Here is an 18802-nt window from a genome sequence, read left to right on the forward strand (position 1 = left end):
AGCGAAAGTGCCGCGATATTATGCGAAGATCATATATTCCTACCGCCACCGCTAATATTAATATATATATACATACATATATATATATATATATATGTATAAATATTTATTTATTTATTTATATATTTCTACAGCCGACGCCGCTACCGCCGTATATGCCTCGTGTATAATGTCCCCCCCCGCCATGCCCGCCCACCAACAAAACACGGCAATACCTCGTGCATGATACGTTTACGTACTTAAGTCGCTTTACATATATATATATTCTAATTACTATTAAAATTTATATATTAATACGCTTTATACTCATTAAGAGATATGTAGTATATTCATTCCGATTACGGGGAATGATTCCCGTATCGTCATTTTTCGTCACTACCTCCACGTTGCGCGCCTGCTGCTTTCCTTAGATGTGGTAGCCGTTTCTCAGACTCCCTCTCCGGAATCGAACCCTGATTCCCCTTTACCCGTTACAATCATCATGATTGTATGATCAATATCATATTGATAGTAACTACTATCATAACGTGTAACTAATAAGTGAAAAATAAATATAGTATAAAAAAACTAAAAAACACGTTTTTAAAGAACATCGAACTAAAAAGTTCAAAATAATTTTTAAAATAAGCGTAAAACAATAATGAACGAAAAGTGCTAGTATTATTTAAAAGCGTGAATGCTATATTTTTCGTATATTGAGCGCCTGACGCTTTTATCACAATAATACTAGCACTTTTCGTTCATTATTGTTTTACGCTTATTTTAAAAATTATTTCGAACTTTTTAATTCGATGTTCTTTTGTCATTATATTAAATTAATAAAAATTAAATTATAAGTAATGTAATTTAAAAAGTCTATAATGGTATTCATTTTATTAATAATATATAATATCAACTAAAAAGTAATTGTAATTTAAATAAAGGTAATCTATAATTTGACTGTGTATTATGTTAAGTTTTTGTGAAACTGACACTTAATTACCTCCTATTTTTATTAATATTGAACAATAATTAATTTTAGCTTCGATGCGAAGCTGAGAAGGTATTAATTTTACTATAATGTGTTTTTTTTTTTTCTGTCTTTTACCACTTTTTCTCAGCTCTCACCGAACGGNTTTTTTTTTGTGTCTGTTACCACTTTTTCTCAGCTCTCACCGAACGGATTTCTTTCAACGATACGTCAAAAGATCACAAATCGTATCTAGTCGAAGACATTACCCTTCAAAATTGAAAAAATTTCCCTCGTTCCCCGTAAATGGGGGAAACCTCCAAAAAAATTACAAATTTAAAAATCGCTAATTTTTGAAATTTTTCAATTTTTTTTACCAAAAAGTGCCGTAACTTTTTCAAAAATGAACATTTGAATATAATTTTTTTTTTGTAGAAAGACATCAAGTCTTTATCTATCATTTGGTATATTTTTTTTGTAAATTTGACCTTTTTTCTGCCCACAGGGGGGGATTTAAAATGACAACTTTTTCACAAAAAATTAACTTTTTCAACTTAACTTTTGAAAGTGTTCCGGAAAGTCTGACACTTTTATATATATCTTAAATTAAAGCTAATGTAATATACATTAATTTGAAAAAAAGAAATTTGACCTATGGACTTGTGTTCATGGTGAAAACGGCTACCGAATGCTATTTTTGTGTCAAAATTTTCGATTTTATAATTTACATTTTTTAATTTAAAGTGCTATAACTTTTTAAAAAATGTATGGATCAATACAATTTTTTCATGGGAAGTAGTATTTATATACATCTTTCATTGGATATACTTTTTTAAATCAGACTATTTCCCTATATATGGGGGGGCTTCAAATATAAAAAATGCATATATAAAATAGAACTTTTTCAACTTAACTTTTGAAAGTGTTCCGGAAGGTCTGACACTTTTATATATATCTTAAATTAAAGCTAATGTAATATACATTAATTTGAAAAAAAGAAATTTGACCTATGGACTTGTGTTCATGGTGAAAACGGCTACCGAATGCTATTTTTGTGTGAAAATTTTCGATTTTATAATTTACATTTTTTACTTTAAAGTGCTATAACTTTTTAAAAAATGTATGGATCAATACAATTTTTTCATGGGAAGTAGTATTTATATACATCTTTCATTGGATATACTTTTTTAAATCAGACTATTTCCCTATATATGGGGGGGCTTCAAATATAAAAAATGCATATATAAAGTAGAACTTTTTCAACTTAACTTTTGAAAGTGTTCCGGAAGGTCTGACACTTTTATATATATCTTAAATTAAAGCTAATGTAATATACTTTAATTTGAAAAAAAAAAATTTGACCTCTGGACTTGTCTTCGTGGTGAAAGTTGACATCAAAGTTAATAAAAAAATACGATTTTTGTAAAATAATTTTTTTTAATATTTTTAACTTAATAATGCTCTAACTTTTTCAAAAATGAACATATCAATATAATTTTTTTTTTATAGATGCTTGATGTCTTTACTTATTATTTGGTATATTTTTTTTGTAAATCTGACACTTAACCTGCTCACAGGAGGGATTTAAAATGACAACTTTTTCACAAAAAATTTATTTTTTCAAATTAATTTTTGAAAGTGTTCCGGAAATACTGAAACTTTTATATATATCTTAAATTAAAGCTTATGTAATATACTTTATTATGGAAATAAAAAATTTCGGACTTAATTTTGACTTCATGGTGAAAATGAATACCAAATGTTATTTTTGTGTGAAAATTCTTATTTTTTACATTTTTAACTTTATAATGCTATGACATATTGAAAAGTGTATGGATCAACATTATTTTTTTATGAGAAATAATATTTTTTAATAATCCCTTTTTCATTCGACATACTTTATCTTAATTAGGATATTAATAATGAACTAGCAGATCATGTAGCTTTTGGAATANNTCTTAATCAGGATATTAATAAGGAACTAGCAGTTTATGAAGCTTTTGGAATAATCCACCAATTTTTTAAAATTAAACACTATCTAAAGATTTGCATCGAAGCGTTTTTTTTTTATAGTGATTTTAATCACTGTCAGATATCATTATACTTGATCCAACTATGCCACGTCACCACTATGCCGTGACCCCCCTGTGCTGGGTTTTTTTTTTTTGCTTTTTTAAAAATATATTTTGTTAAATCGTTTTTCTGATTAATTTAAAATAGAAATAGTGTAAATAATATTGTCATTGTTTATTATTAAATTTTTAAATTTATATCATCTAGAAAAAGATAATATGTATTATTGATAACTTTTGTAAAAGATTTTGCTATGAACAATGTTATAATTATTATCAAATTATAATCAATCTGTCAATATTTATTATTTGTAAAAAAGAATTAAAAAATTGACAATTGTCTGCTTATTTAATTTATAAAAATCATTAATGACCAATATTTGCCATGAAATGAGGGCTGATCCTTTTTAATAAAATATGGAAAACCGAAAGGAATTGTTAGAATATTCCAAAATTAACATCAACTCCTCGTTTCTGAATTTTATCCTAATTACAAATTTATAGTATAGAAGGATATTATTACGTATAATAATATCCTTGATAATATTGATTATATTACTTTTTTAATTATAAGCTGATTATGAATTAGTTCTTGTAGTTAAAAATTTAAATAATATTAAAAATAATTAATCTAAAACTAAGAAACAGTAAACATATTTAACTCAAACTTGTTGTATTCTTATGATCATAATGTAGCATTAAATAAAAAATAAAAACTTTTTTTAATGTTTATTTAAATTTTAAGATTGTTTTTTCTCTTACTAAAATTGTTAGGCAGTCAATAACAGTTTTAGGACAATTACTCATTGAGTGTAACTTTTAGCCTTTTAATACAAAGAGGGGTGTATAATGTAGGTTGGTGCAACTTGTATTGGTTTGCTTATAATCTGCCCACTATCCATGTTTACTCTATTTATTAAAATTAAATATATTAATATATATATATATATATATATATACATATATATTTGTAAGAAATTTACATTTCTTTCAAAATATCCCGAATTATTTTAAAATTTCGAAAAAAATATTAATTACAAATTTTGAATTAATTTCTTTGTTGTTATTAATAAATTATAAAAATAGGTCTTAGTGTAAGAAGTTAATAATTATTTAAAAAAAAAAAATGATAATTGAATCAAAAGTTATAAGTGTTATCAGTTAGGTTTGAAATACCCTTTATGTACATTAATATTTATACCAAATAACTTCATAATTACTTATGCAATTATGTCGGGCCTATTTTATAACCATTAAAGTATTAAATATTTCAGTTACATTTACACATACAATCACATTGTAAACGATATTTGTGAGTATTATCATATAAGAGTAAAAAACTCTAGCAGTGGCTTCCTACTACATTCAATTGGTAAATGATTAAAATCATATAATTAAAATAAATTAGTGTGTGAAATTTACGTTTAGTGATACTATATAAAATTGCTATTCAAATGATTGATATTTATTAAATAGTCTAAAATAAGTATTCAATTAATTATTAATACAAATTAATAAATGAATTTCATGAAAAAAACAAATATTTTGATTAAAATTATATAATAAATAGCATAAAATTAAAAAAAAAAAAAAGAAACATTTTGCTAACTGTCAGTTAATTGTTTTATATTTATTTAAACGTCGCTCTTTAAAAAATAATGTTTGGAAGTTAACCATATTCGAATTCAGAAACATTGAAACATTTTTCAAACACTTTTAAATTATTTACCTTTATTTAATACCCTTTTCTGAATTGATTATATTTATAAAATATTTTTTTTTNTACCCTTTTCTGAATTGATTATATTTATAAAATATATTTTTTTTTTAATTAGAGCTATTTTTTTCAATTTCTTATCAAAATATACAAAAAAACTTTTGTATACTCAACAATTTTATACTCAAAATATTTATATGGAGTATGAAATTGTAGTAATATAAATAAGCGTATATGATGAATAATTTATGCAGAAATCTACACCCTTCAAAGTCCATCTCTGAATTTTGGACCATAACTAAAAAATTCAAAAACTGTATAAATCGTCCTTCTTCCATCACCAACAATGACTGGTTTGACGACTTTTGTAATAAAATTGCACCTCCTTACGTTCCTGCCCCTGACGAACTTGAATTACATTTTACAGACAATTTAGCAAATAATAGTAATAATAGGTTCTTTTCTTCTCCTTTCTATCGTCACGAACTGTCCTTTGATATCTCTTCGAGGAAATCTGCTATTGCTGGCTTGGATAATAATTCTCCTTTTTTTTTAAAACATCTTCCAATAAAATATTGATATTCTTTTAACTATCTTAAACAATTTATGGATTAACAATATCATTTCGGAGTCTTGGAAGCACTTCAAAGTAATTTCTACCCCTAAAAGTGATAATGCTACTAACGCATACCGTCCAATTGCCCTTTCAAATGAAAGGGTTCATTTGTTCATTATCTATTATAAGATTTTGTTTGTACTTAATACATTTTGTAAATTTTTTACGTATTGTAAAAAAAATTTGGTTCATTAGAAACGGAGTAATTGTGTCTAGTGATATATAAAAAAAAAAACCCTGAAGTGTAAAACCAAAAAAAAAATTTTATCTGTATGAATCGGGAACGTGGATGTAAAACTATGAATTATTATTTATGGTAAGATTATGTTTATTATTGAGAAATGTAATATGACATACTGTCACTGTTTGATTTATTCCTATTTATAATATTTTTTTTATTAAAACTTTTATTTTTGCACATTTGTCATTATTTTCGGTCAGAATGAAAATTAAATTATGAGTAATATAATTTAAAAAGTCTATAACTGAATCCATATTATTAATAAAATATGATATCAACTTAAAAAATATAAATTCTAATTTAAATAAAGGAATTCTATATTTTGACTGTGCATTATGTTAAATTTTTGTTAAACATACACTTGCTGTTGTTTTTATTAAAATTGAATAATAATTCATTTTTTTGTTTTGCGTTCTTAAAAATATATTGTGTTAAATCGCATTTCAAATTAATTTAAAATAGTTATTGTGTAAATAATATTGTCATGATTTATTATAACATTTTTAAATTTATATCATCAAGAAAAAGATTCATATAATATGAATTATTGATAACTTTTGTAAAAGATTTTACTATGAAGAATGTTATCATTATTATCTAATTTAGAATCTAATTTTTCAATATCTATTATTTATATGATGATATTATCATTCCTCAACCAAACAATATAATAATTAAAAATAATTTAGCTGCCTTATCCAATGAATTTAAAAAAAGATTTTAGGAAGTGTGAAAAATTGCTTTTTACTAGTAGAAAATCCTTGGCACTTAAAATTTAGTAGTTTAACACAATTAGCTGCATTAATTGTATCTGATATTTCAAAATTATTTGATAAATTTATTGAATTGAAAAATGATACAAATTTGGAAATTACTTTCAAAGAAAAAAGAGAAAAAAAACAGTACATAGAATTTTGGAATTTAGTGCCAGGAAAATACAAAACCATACAAAAATGTACTCACTTTTTTTTAACAATGTTCACATCAATATATTTATGTGAAACTTCATATTCTAAAATGAAATATGCAAAGAATGTGTACAGAAATCGGCTTACTGATTCACATCTTGACGACTTGTTAAGAGTAGCATGCAAGAGAAAACCAGATATATTCAAAATAATAAAGAATATATCTCAATATCAAAATTCACACTAGTTTAAAATGATTATTTAATGTTTTATAATAAATTTTCAAACGTTCTATACATAATATATAAATGTATTTTTAGTTTTAGCTTCGATGCGAANTGTTTATATTTATTACAAAATACTACAATTAAAATTTATAATAATTAATAATTTTTAATAATGAAAAATGATTTTATACACGGAGTGTTATCGTACTGCAGTACATCTAAGATAAAACATATAAACATATATAAACGCATTCATTGTGACATGTTATTTAACATCTTTGTTAATCCCTACATTACCCCCTTTCCAGTGAAAACGATAATTTTACGTTAAACATACATAGTTACAAATATCAAATATAAAAATACAAATACAAATATAAAAGTGATACAATTCACAATTTACAAAAACCTTACGTGGAGGCAGATGGTTCTTCCTGACTTGGTTTGTTTTGTTTGTATTATTGCAGGTCTTGTAGTTGTATTTCTCTGGTTGTGCTGGTTCGTTGTTATTGATAGATTTGTGTTATTATCTTCATTTTCGTTGAAACATGGCTTCAGTCTGTCTATTGATATGATACATTCTTTTTGCCTAATTAATAATTTAAAGGTTTTTTCGTATCGTTGAACAATTTTGTACGGCCCTTCATATGGTTGTTCTAGCGGTTTCTTGACCCGGTCGACCCGAACGAAAACGTGAGAACAGGATGCTAGATCTTTATATATAAAAACTTTTTTACTTCCGTGGTTTGAAGTTGACACTGGGCGTATGGTTTCCATTGTTTTCTTTAGTGTTTCAGCAAAGGAACAAGGGTCTGTTGCCACTGATGACTGCATAAAAAACTCATTAGGTATCTAATCGTACTTCCAAATACAATTTCTGAAGGTGTTAAACCTAGATCTTCTTTAATCACTGATCTAAGGCTCATAAGAACTGAGGGAAGTACATCTGTCCAGTGCTCAGTCTCGTAACACTTTATTGCCGTTTTAAGTGATCGGTGGAATCGTTCGACTAAGCCATTGGCTGGTGAATGATATGCTGATGTACGTATTCTTCTAAACCCTAAAATTTGCGTTACTGCGGTGAACAGAGTAGACTCAAATGGCCGTCCTTGATCTGTTGTCAATCTCTCTATAACTCCATATCGAGCTATCCAGTCTTCAAATAACGTACGAGCTATGGTTTCAGCCGAAATATCCTGAATTGGAAAAACTTCTGTCCATCTAGAAAATCTGTCTATAGCGGTTAAACAGTAATTACAACCATGTGACATGACCATAGGACCGATTATATCGATGTGTACATGTGAAAAACGATCACTCGGCACATTAAAAATACCACACGGACTTATAACACGAGTCCATTTCGCACAATCACTGTTCATCGACGGCCACACGAAACGACTACTCACTAATTTTATTGTTGACCGTATACCTGGGTGAGCGAGATTATGTAGACAATTGAACACATTGCGGCGAAATTGCTTGGTAAGATACGGTCGTTGTCTACCATTAGAAGTGTCGCAGTAAATATTAGTGTTCGTAGTGAGCATATTTACGAGTTCTAGTTTTATCGATAATTCCGGTTTTGACAATAACGACAATAGTTCTGCGTCTGCTAACTGGTAGTAAGCTAACTTGTCATAATCTAGCGGTGGCGGTGCATTTATAGTTTCTATTCTCGATAACGCATCGACCACTGTATTCTGTGTACCTGTTACGTGCCGTATCGATGTTGTAAACTGACTAATAAAATCAAGTTGTCGTGCACGTCGAGGTGGTAATTTATCTGAGTGTAGTGTGAATGCGTATACTAACGGCTTATGGTCCGTAATTATTTCAAATTCACGGGCTTCCAGCATATAGCGAAAATGCTTAATGGCTTCATATACCGCAAGAAGTTCATGATCGTATGCACGGTATTTTTTTGTGTTTGGTCAAGTTTGCGAGAGAAAAAAGCAAGTGGTTGCCAAACGCCGTTTTTAAATTGTTCTATTACTGCGCCTATCGCCATATCTGACGCGTCACATCGTAATTGAATATTCGCGGCCGGATCTAGATATGATAATGTTGTGGCTCGCTTTAAGTCTTCTTTAGTTTTCTCGAACGCTTCCGTTGATTGATTGGTCCATACAATTGGTGTTTTATCGTTTTTTTTTGCTGTTTTTAAGATAATCGTGAAGAATAGCTTGTGTACTTGCTGCGTTTGGGATAAAACGGCGGTAAAAATTGCACATAGCCAAAAAACGTCGAAGCTCTTGTACATTATTCGGCCGTGGATATTTTTCTATCGCTTCCAGCTTTTCAGGATTTGGTCTAAGACCGTTACCCGATATGATGTATCCTAAAAATAGTACTTCTTCTTTTCCAAATATACATTTATTCGTATTTATCACAATGCTTATTGTGATAAACAATGCTTATTTATACATATAAACATTGAATGTCTTAGAATGTAATTTTTTATTTCACAACTTTATACAATCGGTAATTGTAATTTTATAATTGGTTCATAAAACAAATAATTTAAAAAAAAAATGTAATTGTAAAACAAGTCTCAATTATTTCAAATTACTATAAAATACAAAAGATCAATATTAGTTAAGAAAATGCAATTTATTCTAGTAATAATGGTCAAAATAATTCAGCGCCGATGAATTAACTTCAGCAGATGAAGACTTCAAAATTCAAAATTTTCTGTATAAACCAAGAAATCAAGTGCTCATACAATATCAGTACATATGAAGAAAAACAACTAAAAGAAACCTATTTGTGTTTGCTAAATTTATTTAATTTTGACATTCATGGCTTCAAAAGAAACATACAACTGAACCAACTAAAATTTTTAAAGATTTTCACATGGAATAGCGATAGTTAACTTTTACAGAACCAAATAGTAATACATTTAAATTACAAAGGGAAAAATTCTAGAAGAACGAAAAACGTCTGAATTTATTATTTTTAATGACTAATATGTATGGAGAAAACAGAATAATAATTTTTTAGACAAAATAATATATTTTAGCTTCGATGCGAAGCTGAGAAGGTATTGGTTTTACTATGATGTGTTTTTTTTTGTATCGTTACCATTTTTTCTCAGCTCTCACTGAACCGATTTTTTTCAATGATACGTCAAAAGATCACAAATTGTATCTAGTCGAAGACATTACACTCAAAAATTGAAAAAATTCCCCTCGTTCTCGTAAACGGGATAAATCTCCAAAAAAATTACAAAATTAAAAATGGCTAATTTTCGAAATTTTTTCAATTTTTTTTACTTAAGAAAGCCATAACTCAAAAATGAACAAATCAATGTAATTATTTTTTTTAAGTTTAACCCTTACCAGCCCACAGAGGAGAATTCAAAATGACAACTTTTTCACAAAAAATTAACTTTTTCAACTTAACTTTCGAATGTGTTCTGGAAATACTGACACTTTTATATAAATTTTAAATTAAAGCTAATGTAATATACTATATTATGGAAAAAAAAATTTTCGGACTTTATTTTTCTTCACAGTGAAAATGGCTACCATATGCTATTGTTGTGTTAAAATTCTCGATTTTATTTTTTACATTTTTAACTTTATAATGCTATAACTTATTAAAAAGTGTAAGGATCATTTCAATTTTTTATAAGAAATAATTGATAGGGGGAGCAGTGTATTAAAATTTAATAACAGAACGCTCTACATTTTTAATAATTGATTGTACTTTAATTTTAATAATATTTAATATCCAAACAAAACACTTGACATGAATTACTATTTAAAACACATATTTAATCTGACATAATAAATAACTAAAATAAACTAGGAGCGCATCGTCTTAGTTAGGCGTAAGAACGTACACTGACGGGCATACTAACAGGCCAGCCGGCTGTTATTAGATAACAAAAAAAAGATTGTGATACATATACATAGATTGTCAATAATAATATTTATATACTTCTTTCATTCAACATACTTTTTTTTTTAAATCTGACTATTTCCCTCAATAAGGGGGGGGGGGTTCAAAACATAAAAATGCATATAGAAAGTAGAACTTTTTCAACTTAATTTTTGAAAGTGTTCCGGAAATACTGACACTTTTATATATATCTTAAATTAAAGCTTACGTAATATACTTTAATATTAAAAAGAAAATTATGTACTTTATTTTGTCTTCATGATGAAAATAGTTATCAAATTCAAAAATATGCTATTTTTGTGTTAAAATTCTGGGTCTTGTATTTTATTTTATTATAAGGGTATTACACTGCTTTTCATAAATATTATATAAATCTAATTGACATCATCACCTCCAGTAATTACTCTAAATTGTTAATCACTTCTAATAACTCATTTTCATAATGAAATGTTTACTTTTCTTGTTATACTATTTGTAAAGTAATTCTTAAGTGTAAAAAAATTATCGTGCTCGGCATAGCCGGGTTACTGTTATCGAAAACTGTGATCTACCTCAAAATAAAATTATTTGTCCAAAGCAACATTTAATATGTAAAAATATAGTTAAAATATGGTTAAATTAATTTTTTCAAAACTTTTTATAGTGTAATATCTGAGACAATCTTATAATCTTTATTATAACATTAAATAATATTATAATTTATACAAAAAATAGTTATTATTGTGTGTAATATTGTTATAATACAGTCATATATTTTATGATTTTAAAATGTAATACACAAATTTTTAGTAATTGATACACATTCTTGTAAGTTAAAACTTTTTAAACATTGAAAATAACAATACTTTCTTAAAAATATAGATGGTTGGCTACTTTTGAAAATGTTTGCATTGAAATTTTATATACTTCCAAATTTTTCAAATATTTTGACAAATGAGGTTTCATTAACGTAGAAAAATCTGAAAATAATTTTTTTCTAATAGAGGTCTACAAAATCACACCGTAACGTATAATTTCGAGAAAATTATTATTATTGCAAAGTGGTTAAATTATTATTAAACTTGCAATGAAGAATGTTTTTAAATTATTACTCATATGGAATAAAACATAATATTATTATCTAATAGAATTTTATCATGCATCACAAATCATAATCTTATATGTAATAGTATTCAATTTTTCTCTGTTAAATAGTGTTAAAAATGCTTAAATAATTACTTTGTAAATTTAATTGGTCAACTATATTATGGTATGATTTATCCTTTTCGTCCAGTAGTTTTTCATTTTTCAAAAAATCTAAAAATACTGACTTAGAGATGAAATTTGAATCATTAGAATAATATTCAAATATTTTCTTCAATATTTCTTTTTTCTTTAAAAAACATCCCAAACTCAATACTCTTTTTCTTTTTTCTTCTAAAGTATCTTCCAATTGACAAAGATATCCATCCACTTGTAGTTCTTCTTTATCTGAAAACAATAATAAAAAATATTTTTTATATAATATGTATATAAGTATTTAGAAATCACACAAATATAATTTCTCTAAATACATTAAAGAAGATTTTTTAATTAAACACTAATTACTTGATTGCAGTTGGTATATTACACTAATATTTTTTATGTAAATATAAATCGTCCACTACCTTTACATATTTTTATTGCGTTTTCGACTGTTTTTTTTCACAAAGAATCATAGCTCTAACTATCGTGCGATCCGTATCTGTTTTTACAAGTTGTAATGTTTTTTCATTATCTTCTTGTAATGAATGTTTATTTATCACCTGGATTGATAATTCTTTAAGTTCATTGCAAACAGTTTTTAACGATTGTTCTACAACATCGATCTAAATTGTTAAACCAAATTACATTAATTTAAAAAAAATTATTTTATTATAAGGGGATTACACTGATTTTCATAAATATTATATCAATCTAAATGACATAGTATAAATAGAAACAACAGCACAGTGGGGTGGCGGCACAGTGAGGTCGTAGCATAGTTGGGTTTAGTATAGATGATATCTGACAGTGATTAAAATCACTATCATAAAAAACGCTTCGATGCAAATCTTTAGATAGTGTTTAATTAAAAAAAAAATTTCTNTTTAAAATAAAATAAAATACAAAACCTAGAATTTTAATATAAAATAGCATATTTTTGAATACGGTAGCCATTTTCGCATAGAAGATAGGTCGTCGGGACAAATTTTTTTTTTTCATTTTATAGTACATAAAATAAGTATTAATTTGATATATGTTTAAAGGACGTAGTATTTCCGGAACATTTTCAAAAGTTCAGTTGAAAAAGATCTATGTTATTTACAATTTTTCAAGTTTTGAACGCTCCCTATATAAGGGAAAATTGTCCAATTTTAATAAAAAGTATGTCTAATGAAAGATGTACTTATAATGTATTTAGAAAAAAATAATTTGTGCTGATATACACATTTTTCAAAAAGTTATAGCATTTTTAAGTTGAAAATTTAAAATCAAAAATCGAAAATTTTAACAAAAAATAGTGGTTTTTTAACTACGGCAGCCGTTTAAATGTAGAAGAAAAAGTGTCGGGACAATTTTTTTTTTTTTATAGTANGGTAGCCTTTTGCGCATAGAAGATAGGTCGTCGGGACAAATTTTTTTTTTTCATTTAGTAGTACATAAAATAATCTTTAATTTGATTTATGTTTAAAGGACGCAGTATTTTCGGAACATTTTCAAAAATTAAGTTGAAAAAGTTAATTTTTGTAAAAAAGTTGCTATTTTAAATCCCCCCAAATGAGCAGGTTAAGTGATAAATTTTCAAAAAAATGATATCAAATAAAAGGTAAATATTTAAGGTTTTAGTATAAAAAAAATTATGTTGATTTGTTGATTTTTGAAAAAGTTATGGAAGTTTTAAGAAAAAAAAGTGAAAAAAATGACAAAATTTACCGATTTTTAGATTTGTAATTTTTTTGGATATTTCCCCCATTTGGGGAGAACGATGGAATTTTTTCAATTTTTGAGGGTAATGTCTCCAACTAGGTACGATTTGTGATGTTTTGACGTATTTTTGAAAGAAATCGGTCCAGTGAGAGCTGAGAAAAAATGGCAACAGACATAATAAAAAAGACATCATAGTAAAATTAATACCTTCCAGCTTCGCATCGAAGCTAAAAGAATATATTAAAAGTAGTATTGATATAATTTGAATAATATTGATCAAAACAAAATATACTTTATAAAATAATACAAAGAATATTTAATTTTGCAAATAATCATTTCGCTGTTATTGTATTTTAACAATTTTTGTATTTATAAACTATGTAAATAGGAAAATTATTATTTTAACGAATATCCATCCTAGGTCAAAACTATACTTTTTTAAACCCATTTTGGCGCCGATTTCAAACATGTTATTCTATTTTTTTGATCTTATAAAGTTTATAAAAGAAGATTGAAATTTTTACCATAACATTTTTTTAGCTCAACTACAATTCAGATATTAACATCATTAAATAAAAATTTTATTAAAAAGTAATTGTAGAAATTCCTAAACACACATCAAACTAAAAAATACGATTTTTTAAATCATCATAAAATTGTCTATATAATGGTATCAATTATAAACTTTCAAATCGAGCTAAAATAGTGTTTAAAAGTTTAACACTTTTCAATTATAAACTTTCATAAAAATGAATTTTGAAGGATCAATAAAATAGGTTAATCATAATATTTTGAATAGAATTTTCGCACAATTTATTTTTGATATATTAAAAATATATATAACTTGTAGTATTCTGTAATTATCATGAAGGCGATAAGGCCTATCGATAAATAAAATCAGTGTGTGCTTGACCCTCCGCTGTGCTGGGCCGGAGCGTTAAGTGATTGACTGTTTTGTTAGTTTAATCGAATAATGTTTAATTGACATATTAATTTATTATAATTATATTTACAAAAAATACTTTTAATGTGTAGTTATATTTTTTTTTATTTATTAATATTTTACACTACAAACTTAATAATAACTTTCTTTTTGTTAATAATTAATTCTTTTAATTTATTAAAATAAATTTTACGAGTATTTATGATCAAATACTCGTTTTCTTATTTAGAGTAATAATCTCATAAATGAGGTGACAGAAAAAATTTAAAAAAAAAGTTTCATATTAATGATATGATTTAGTATAAAAACAAATAATATACTATTATTTTTTGTAAGGATATTTAATTAAAAAAAGTATTTTTGATGTCGCCATTATTTACTGTAGAGTAATTTTTGTCTAAATTTCTTAAATTAATTTTTGTATATAATTAATTTAGTTTGATGCGAAGCTTAAAGGTATTAATTTTAGTATGATGTATGAGTGTTTTTTTTTGTTATGTCTGTTGGCATTTTTCTCGGTTCTAATCGGACCAATATCCTTCAATGGTACGTAAAAAATTTAAAATCGTATCTAATTAAAGAATTGCACTTAAAAATTGAAAAATATTCTCTCGTCATTGTGATTTATTATTCATTCTTTTTGAGGTGAAAAAAATTCAAAATTCGTTTGATTTGTATCTTATTTTGATTCAATATCTTTAATGATTATCAAAGGCTCCATCACCGTAGTTTTACATTATGAAAAGGAATTTTTTAATCATATTAAAATTATTATAGTGGTTTTTTTTGTGTCTATCTTTAATATTTTCAACTCTCACTTGACCAATTTTTTTCAACAATACGTCAAATGATGATAAATGGTATCTAGTTAAAGATATTACCCAAAACAATTGAAAAAAATTCCTATCTATCAAGATAAAGATTCAAACCAAATTTTTCATATAGACAATTAAAGTCATTAAAGCTCGGGATACAAGTTCAATAAATGTCATTAATTTCTACGGTTTTTTAAATATATATTGATGAATAAGGTTTGATATAATAATAGCAATACTTTTAACTACCAAGTTGAATAATTTAACTTTGTAATTTATTAATTATTATCTAATTGAACATTTAGTACCAAATATTGGAAAAAACCCCTTAATTTTAGAAACATAAAAAATATCTCAAAAAGTCGAAATTTACCGATTTAAATAATCAACAATTTTTGGTGGATCTCTTCCATTTACAAAGAATGAGAGAATTTTTAATTTTCAACTAGATACAATTTGTGATCTTTGAGCGTATTGTTGAGAAAATTCGATTCAGAGAAAGCTGAGGAAAAGTACTGACAGACGGTGTTATCGAGTTTATTAAATAATGAAATGCTATTGACGTTTAATTTTTGAATTGAACTCATAATAGAAAAGAAAATGTTGGTTGACACAAAATAATAAAAAAAACTGTAAAATTAATACTTTCTCAACTTCGCATCTAAGCTAAAAATTAATGTACAATAATTATTTGTTCAATAGTTACTGGTTTTGTTAGGGCGCGAGTAGGTAGTGCTGCGCTCTATGTGCGACGGTAGTACCTGTTAGCAACCATGTTCACGCCTTCCTATCATGTTAGGTTCAATTTTTTTTTTCGTTGTTAATTTTAAAAAAGACTACTGTTCGATTTTTAGTTTTTTTGTTTGCTCTATTCAACTTTTTTTTGTGTTGTTTTTACTTTGAGAGCCGTCAAGGCAAAAATTGTATTTAAAGTTGTCAAAACAAAATTATTTTTGTGAGCCGTCAAGGCTGATTGGCTGATCAAATGCTTAATGAATGTGAATTATTCAATTGTATATAATTAGGTAAGAAATTACATTTAATACTATATTAAGTTTCTACCATTATTATTATTTATCTAATTAGTTATTAATTGTAGGAGATAAATATATAATAAAATAAGAAGTAACAATAATTTTCCCTTAATGGTTACGATTTATTCGGTAGACCACTAATATATAATAGACACAAAACTAATTAAATAAGTAGCACTTGACGCTCCAGCCCAGCACGGTGGAGAGTCGACCACACACTGACTCTTAACAATAAGACTTATTGCTAATCGATATATATATATATAAACAAAATACTTCATAATTATTATTATACTGTGTAATAGTTGAATGGGACTTATTTTACTTATATATTGAATTTCTTCTCTTTTTATTCATAGAAATATATATATATATATTTATATATACAGTCCACTACAAAGAAAGGTGGCGCGTAAGCGCATTAATATTATCTACCCGCGCCCTAAGAGGTTTTATCATCTTTTTGACTCACTCTGTGTATAAACAATAATTTTAACAGTAAGTATAAGAATTAAGATTTTGTGTCATCTACGACGTAATCAATACATTTACGTTGCATAGTGTATTATGTAAATGAAAGAAATATTTTAAATAAGATTCAATGATGTAATTTAATTAATACAAATTTTATATTATTATATTTCATAAATACAATTAAATGATAATATTAGTTTTAATGCATTGAATTGTAGCTTATGAATATTAATAAAATAGAAATACAATTACCGTTGATGAACTAGCTTTTTCATTGTTTTCTTTTGTTGAAGGAGAAGCCATTAATGAAATTAAACCGCATAAAATGATAAATACCATGCTGATTTGAAAAGTCATATTGCAATGATTGAAGCAAAATAATATTAGTTCAAATAAATTTAAAATAAAATAAATCATAAATTACTCTAAAATATTTAACTGTTAAATACTATTTTTTATTGACATTTTATTGTTAAAATAACGCCATATCTTAAATTAAAACTGTTTTGTAAAATTAAATGTAATCAATTATTTTCATATGCTTTNCTATTTTTTATTGACATTTTATTGTTAAAATAACGCCATATCTTAAATTAAAACTGTTTTGTAAAATTAAATGTAATCAATCATTTTCATATGCTTTTGTAATAAATTAATTCTATTTTTAACACGCTTATATTAGTTTCACCTGTATGTATGTATGTATGTATGTATGTATGTATATATGTATGTTTGTAACTCTCCAAACGCCACGCGTTATCGCATATTCCGTCGTCTAGCCTAGACTGTATACGCATTCACCCCTCCCCACGCCACGCTCACCACACGACGGCACACTATTCCTATAAAAATTTATTTTTAGTTATCGTACCCATACACGCGTGCTTGTCATCAATATTATGTATATATAAACAAATTTTTATTTTGACTGACCAATACCGCCCGCGTCTAATGCGCCTTACGTATATATATTTATATATTCCTACCGCCGTTTATACCTCAGATATAATGTTAGTCCGACCTGCCCGCCCACAAAATACGGTTATACCTAGTGCATGATACGTTTACGTGCTTAAGTCGCATTACTTGTATATATATATATTCTAATTACTATTAAAATTTATTTATTAACACGCTTTATTTTAATTAAGAGATATAAAATATTCATTCCGATTACGAGGGATGAATCCCAGTATCGTCATTTTTCGTCACTACCTCCATGTTCCGGGAGTGGGTAATTTACGCGCCTGCTGCTTTCCTTGGATGTTGTAGCCGTTTCTCACACTCCCTCCCCGGAATCGAACCCTGATTTCCCGTTACCCGTTACAACCATGATATTGATAGTAACTACTATCATAACATGAAACTAAAAAGTAAAAAATAAATATAGTTTAAAAAAAAACCCAGCACAGTGGGGTCGCGGCATAGTGGGGATGTTGCATAGTTGGGTCCAGTATAGATTTAATCTGACAGTGATTAAAATCACTATCATAAGAAACGCTTCGATGCAAATCAGTAGATAGTGTTTAATTCTAAGAAATTGGTGGATAATTACAAAAGCTACATTATCTGCTAGTTTCTTATTAATACCCTGATTAAGATAAAGTATGTCGAATGAAAAAGGGATTATTAAAAAATATTATTTCTCATAAAAAAATTGTGTTGATTCGTACACTTTTCAATGAGTTATAGCATTATAAAGTTAAAAATGTAACCAACCCAACCCAACATCAACTCCTATTTCCTTAATTATATCCAGATTAGTAATTATTTTAATTATATATTATATAATTTTTATAATTAATTATTTTCAAATTATTATTGATTTTTAATATGTTAAAAGTAATCATTTTGAACCTACTTCTTTTTGTTCTTTAAAGTGAAAGTTTTAATAAAAAAAAAATGAATTTATTACCATAACTTTTAACTCAACTTGCAAGTTTGAAATAAATATTATTAAATAGAAAAAAAT

General features: G+C 26.2%; 1 protein-coding gene across 4 annotated transcripts in view; it reads right to left on the minus strand.

Moving 5' to 3' along the window:
- LOC126894429 (uncharacterized) overlaps positions 1–17294 on the minus strand; it is a 69104-nt gene extending 51810 nt beyond the window's left edge. The window contains exon 1 of one of the 4 annotated variants that reach the window (XM_050665462.1): positions 17083–17294. In XM_050665462.1, the coding sequence (XP_050521419.1) occupies positions 17083–17247 (165 nt within the window). In that variant the 5' untranslated portion in view covers positions 17248–17294. The remainder of the gene's footprint in view (positions 1–17082) is intronic. The other 3 variants (XM_050665464.1, XM_050665465.1, XM_050665467.1) reach the window with 3 other exon arrangements.
- Positions 17295–18802: the final 1508 nt, after the last annotated feature.

The sequence above is a fragment of the Daktulosphaira vitifoliae genome, unplaced genomic scaffold, assembly GCF_025091365.1.
Source record: "Daktulosphaira vitifoliae isolate Bord-2020 unplaced genomic scaffold, ASM2509136v1 Scaffold_1, whole genome shotgun sequence".
Taxonomy (NCBI): Eukaryota; Metazoa; Arthropoda; class Insecta; order Hemiptera; family Phylloxeridae; genus Daktulosphaira; species Daktulosphaira vitifoliae.